The sequence below is a fragment of the Meles meles genome, chromosome 15, assembly GCF_922984935.1.
Source record: "Meles meles chromosome 15, mMelMel3.1 paternal haplotype, whole genome shotgun sequence".
NCBI lineage: Eukaryota > Metazoa > Chordata > Mammalia > Carnivora > Mustelidae > Meles > Meles meles.
Window position 1 is genome coordinate 23,890,260 of NC_060080.1, and position 6,000 is coordinate 23,896,259.

Below are 6,000 nucleotides of genomic sequence, written 5' to 3' on the forward strand. Positions count from 1 at the left end.
AGAAGCAGAAAGAGGCAAACTGAGCTGTGCCTATTTTTCCCTTTGTCTGCTTTAGGATCCTATGTCACAGAGGAGTTGAATGCCTTTTCTATGACACGAGCCTATATAAAAAGAATAAACCCATTTCCTCAAACGCAACAAACAGTAAAATCAACCCAAGTGTGAGAACCTAAGCTTGAATTTTCATACAGGAAAGTGAATGGAGCCACACGATTTATGTTGCCCCAAACATGAATCATGATAGAGCAGGGTGTGTGCACTCCCTCCACAGGGAGGTCTATGGTGGAAACTGTATCTGAATGAGACTGGGGAGGCAGTGGAAAGGCAAGAGGCTAGTCCTGCATGGCCAGCTGCCTAATGGGAAACAGCATATGCCTCGGAGCAGGACAGCCCAGCCTGTTCCAAGTGTGATCACTACAAGGCCCGAAGTGCTTTTCAATAAGCTGCCTGTCTCCCTGCAGGTCACGGGGAGCTCATCCAGTTACACTTACTGTCTTATGTGATCCCATCAATAATCATTTGATCCCAATGCTGCTGAAAAATGCTTGGCCAAAATTTCTAGCCTTTTAATGACAGAATCCTGGCTCTTTCTGAAAACAGCAGAGCTGGATGTGTCAAATGATGCATAAGGCCTTGGTCCAACTGCCAAATGGACTACGATGGGACTTGGGAGGACTTGGGACACTCACAGAGCGTCCCTACTGGCAGCAGCAGACAAGCTCTTCAAGCACGCTCCTCTCTACATGAAAGTCCCCTGCTCAGCAGCTTACCTGAGGATTGACTGGAGTATATTCTTCAAGTGCACTAAGCATGTGAAGCTTCAGAGACACGCACTGACAACTTCATGCAACCTGCCTGTTTACAGTAGGCAAGTTCAGGGCCATGGAAAGGACCCCTTTTATCTGTCACCAACATCTCACAATAGCTGATCTAGACTGCTGGGCCCATGGTCATTTGACAAGAGGTGACAGGAAAAGCTCCAGAGATGCTCACCGACATGAAGGGAGAAGAAACTCCACATTGCCCGAGGAGTCATCTCTAGACCCATTCCAAGTACCGTGGGCGTTTAGAAGAAGACGCTGTAGTATAAACCACAGAAGCCAGGCTGACATAAAGCACAGCAGTTCTGCACGAAAGGCTCTGTGGTGAGACCACAGTATCGGTCTCCTAGTTCAGTTCACAGAAGGTGCCATCACACTCATCAGACCCTGCCTCTTACTATCGATTCTGCCTCTTAATATAAATTCCAGCCCGGAACACAAAGGGGTCATCTTAGGTGCCAGTGCCACCAACGCTGATGCTGAACTATGCATCCAGACTGTTTTCCTGGGGGACCACATACCAGTAGGTTCCGTGTGTGTGCAATGACTGAAGAACCTCAGCCTGTAAATGTCCCTGCTGCAGCAGGGTAGCGGGTGGGGGGGGGAACTATATGTGTGCACCGGGACAAGCACGGCAGATACTTGTAGCTCTACAGTGGGCTCTTTTCAGTGCTCTCCGTCCAATTAACGCTAGACATTAGTAACCAGTGGAGCATAAAAATTTCATTTATTTCTGATGATGAGAATGATATAAAAGAGACTGGGTTTGCTCAATGGAATTAGTGTAGGCTTTTTAAAGGCATGATTTCTTTTCTGTGCTTCCTCATTCATTTACATGGTGTATTTTATTCACTGAGCCTTTCCCCAGTGGTCTTAGGAGAGAAACATCCATTCAAAACCACCTGGTTTTCCAGTCAAAGAATACTATGAGAAGAGTTAGAAGTAAGTGCCTGCACACACACCCCCAACTCAGTGAATAGGAGAAGAAAATGAGAGAGTAAATGAAACAGAAACCTCATTTCAGGAGTCTCCAGCAGAAAGATCTGCAGTGAAACAGGCCTGCCAGAGACTGTCACCCAGAGCTGCTACTGCGGACATACAAGCTAAGAATTAGAGGTTAGGGGGAGGGAGGGTAGCAGGAGAAGAAAGAGAATTCAACTATTGTCTTTCCTGGCTTCATACTTACTCCCTCAAAGGGAGACAATCTTGGCAAGTTTGCTCCCTCTTCTTCATATCTCCCTCCTGTCCCATGTTCCTTATTTCCTCTGGGGCTCTCCCAACAACATCTGAGAGGAAAAACAGGAGGCTGAGATTGGCCAGCACATGGGTTGGAGAAAAGGGGCAGAAAAATCAAGAGGCAATCCCTAGGTAAGCCAACATTTGAAAGGGACAGCTAGGTAGGATTCAACAAGATGAAGAAGGGTTCTATGTTCTCTGAGAATTTGTACTACATTTCCCACATCTGTGATGGCCAGGAAGAGGAACAAGGGGAAGGGAAAATGGACAAGAGTCTTGAGATCTAGAGCTAAGCTTAGAACACAGAAGTAATAAGGGCATTTCAACCATCCAAGGGGTCCCCATTAGAAGAGCATCTCATTTTGGCTAGAACCCCATGTAACTCAGTAGAAAGAGGCATTCTGCCAATAAGAGAAAACTTTTCTCCCAACTTGGTTGCTGGAGAGGAAGGAAAACCCTTGGGGAGTGACTGTGTTCAAGAAGAAAAGAAAATATGGTCTAACGGGAGAGAGGCGGCTTGTGGAAGGAGGAAAAGAGTTAAGAACCAGAGACCGGGTTTTGGAAAGAGGGGTTAGTTGACAGCGGTTGCAAACTGATGTGTCTGAAAATACAAAACCCGACACGTTCAGGCAGGAGCTGCTCACCGGTCCCCAAGATCTGGAAGAGAAGGCGGGGCTGGGAGGCGCGGATCGCGGCGGACAGCCTTCCCTCTCTGCCCACTTCGGAAGACTTCTTCTCCGGCATCAGGCGGATCCTCAGCCGCCCTTCACCATGGTGAATCCACCAGCTGAACAGCTCGCTGAGGTTGAACTGGAGCAGTCCTGCAGTCGCCTCCTCTGGGGGCCCGACGCAGCCCTCAAGGATGGCCTCCTCTCCCAGCTCCAGCACCAGCTGCTTGGCGCGCCGCAGCTTGCGAACCGAGCCACCCTTCAGCACCCTGGTCAGCGTCCGGGCAGGGGCAGGGGCTGGTGAACTGGGGCCTTCTGTCCAGGAGACCGCGGGCGGTGGCCCCACCAGCTGAAGTAGTGGGGCGCAGTCTAGAGCCAGCGAGCCGCGCGCCTCCGTCCGGCCAGCCCTCGACTCTGACCAGGACGAAGGCGGCAGCAGCAGGTCCCGGGCATAGACGCGGAAGAGCGAGGGCACCACAAAGTCCACCGCCAGGCTCTTCCTCTGCAGACGTGAGTAGCTGAGCGGCTCCCGAGGCTGCAGAGCTGGCCCCACGGCGGGTGAGCCCACGAGCTGGGCGGTCCCGGTCCCGGTCTCGGTCCCGGTCCCTGAGCCCGAGGCTGGCACTGAAAGCAGCAGCAGCAGCCCTAAGAGCTCTAAAGATCCCATCCCGCCAGAGAAGGGTTGTTTATACTAGACTCCCCACTATCCAGCCTTGCCCTTCACTTCCCCTCAAATTAGAAGGGTCTCCGAATAGTCCTTAGTCCAGCAAGGCTCCTTCCACCTGATCTCTGGGGGATTATGCGTGCACTCGATTCTCTCTTTTCCTCCAACTGCTAGGAGGCAAGCAGGAGTCTCCGTAAAATGGGGCTAGAAGCTCAGGGGCGTGTCAAGAGACCCTGAGCGCCTCAGGCTCAGCAGCTGGGACCCTGTGTCTCTGGCGCGCCGAGACAAGTGCCGCGCCTTCGTCTGTAGCTTGCTGCGCTCCGGAACAAGAGAAACTACTATGGTTGAAGGGAGGCGGCAGCAGGGTGCAGTCCTCTCCTGCCCCCCGCGGCTTGAGCTGTGGTCTGTCTGCTCTCCAGCAGCCTCCAATCCTCCGCAACTTTCCAGCTGAGAACGATGGCTCCGAGCGTTCTGGTGTCCTAGCTCCTTCCTCTGCGCTCCTTTCGGCTTCTGAGCCCCTCTCCCTTAGTGTAGGGGAAAACCCAGGGCAGGGATTGCTATCTCACATACCCTCCTGCAACGCTCCGCAGCGGGAAGTCTGCGGATTGCACTGCTCGCTGAACTTCTGGGCTTGAATCGAGGCCCCGCGCTGTGAAGCAGAGGCTCAAGCCGCCGCCGTGCCAAGTTTGCAGCGTCCTTGCTCTCCCGCGTCTCGTCTGCTCAGACTTCTCAGGCACCGAAGCGACGACCCCAGCGGCAGCAGCCGAATGAAAGCATTCCGGGCAAGAGAGCCCAAAATCTTGCTGCCCCTCCTCACCCAACGGCAGCCGCCCCCGCCCCGGCTTCGGGTGGCTGAGCAGAGGGCGCCCGAAAGGCGCCTCTGTGCTGTGCGACCCTCAGGACAGCGGCGACGGGATGTGCCAGCTGCTACCTCTGCTGCCGCCCCCGGAGCCGCTGGATCGCATCTGCCTGGGCGCCCGCCACTTGCAGCTGGCAGAGTCGCGAGCTCGCGCCGGGAGGGGGCGGGGCCGTGATGGGGGCGGAGCTCGAACGCCAACTCCGCGCCACTGCCAGGCTCACCCAGGCCCGCCCTGCCCCGCTCGCACCCGCCAACCAATGGCGTGGCTAGATGGGATTCTATGCAAATCTGCAGAGGCCTCGGCATTCATTGAGAAAAGCACAGGACCCGCCCCGCCCTCCCTCCATCCCTCTTCCCTCTCTCCTTCCCTTCCTCCCGATTCCCTGCCCTATTTCTCTGCTATGTGAACAGGAGCATGTTTTGGAGAAATGGGAGGATTGGAAGAGGCCTTTGCAATCAAGCACTCTCCCTAATTATGCATTTAAGAGATTAAACGGGTACGACTTCAGAAAATCTGGTTCTGGAATAAAAGTGGAGGCGAGAGGAAGGGAGGAGCGGGAGGAGAGGCAGCACGACATTGCCAAAGCCAAGAACAGCTTGGATTAGGGCCCTGAGACAGAATCTTCCCTGACCCTTCCGTTATTTAAACGCATTCCTGGGAACCTGGCGGTTCTGCCATCCACACGAAGAAAAGTTAGCAGTGTGGGGGTAGAGTGACGATGATCTCTAAGAGTTCTTCAGCTACAGCAAGTACATTTCAGACCTGTCAGTCATCCTGCATTTTCTCAGAATGGTGCTTGAACAAGTGTTACCTCTTTTATTCTCTGCAAGGTAAGTATTTTAAATTTCAGCTTTAGTGATGAGACAACTGAGTTACCAAGATGGTAACTGATTTTCTTTGGGTCACACAGTCATATGTGCATCCCAGGCCCTCCCTCGTGTGCTCTTATTCATACTGCTTATCCCTCTATGAGTAACAGGCCAAGAAGATCTAGAGGTGACTTAGCTGGAAGGAATAATGATCCAACACTTGCTCACAGCCTTGGGAGTGAGAGTTCATTACCAAAGACCATTTTTTATTCATCTGTAAAGTAAGGACTGTACCTCTGGTCTCTCTTTCCCTTGATCTCTCCTGAGCTGCCAACACAGAATTCAGATAATGGCTGTGTTTATAACAAGTGGTTCACTAGGACCAAAGACTATAGTATTAGGTTCACATAAATCCCCTCCATTCCTTCTTGTCAAAGGTTGATTGTCAAGTCTTGTGCTGTCAGAGCAAAAAATAATGCAAGAGCCTCCCTGAAGGAGCTCACAGCCTGCAGAACAGCAGAGAAGCTTCCTCATAGAATCAGAGCACAGAGCAGAGTTGAATGTCTCTCAATGCACTGCAGAGTGCCACAGGACGTCCTTCGTTCCCAGGAGGTGGTAGCCAAGCAGGCCTCTGCTCTCCCAGGCCAGGCTCCTTAGAGCATTGTGGTATTGCCTTTGGCCACTGGAAACCTTATAACAAAAGAAACTTAATTCCAGGAATATTTTGCTTCCTGCTGTGTGTTTGGCAACTCACTTAATTTGACAGGTAACTGGCCTCTCTCTGGAACTCGAACTGGGTACACAGCCTTTAACAGTTTGAGGGCAAAGAATGATCTGACCCAAGGAGAGAAAGGATGTTCCTACCTTGGCAGAGGAAGAGAGGGAGGGAGAAAGAGAAGAGGAAGGAAAGGGTATGCAAATTAATATGTTGGTTAATACTTC

At 52.1% G+C, this 6,000-nt stretch overlaps 1 protein-coding gene across 1 annotated transcript in view; it reads right to left on the bottom strand.

Moving 5' to 3' along the window:
- The window catches only part of ALK (ALK receptor tyrosine kinase), a 680,782-nt gene extending 677,390 nt beyond the window's left edge, over positions 1-3,392 (bottom strand). Inside the window, exon 1 of the mRNA XM_045978692.1 lies at positions 2,702-3,392. Coding sequence (XP_045834648.1) covers positions 2,702-3,392 — 691 coding nt within the window. The remainder of the gene's footprint in view (positions 1-2,701) is intronic.
- Between the last annotated feature and the right edge of the window lie 2,608 nt (positions 3,393-6,000).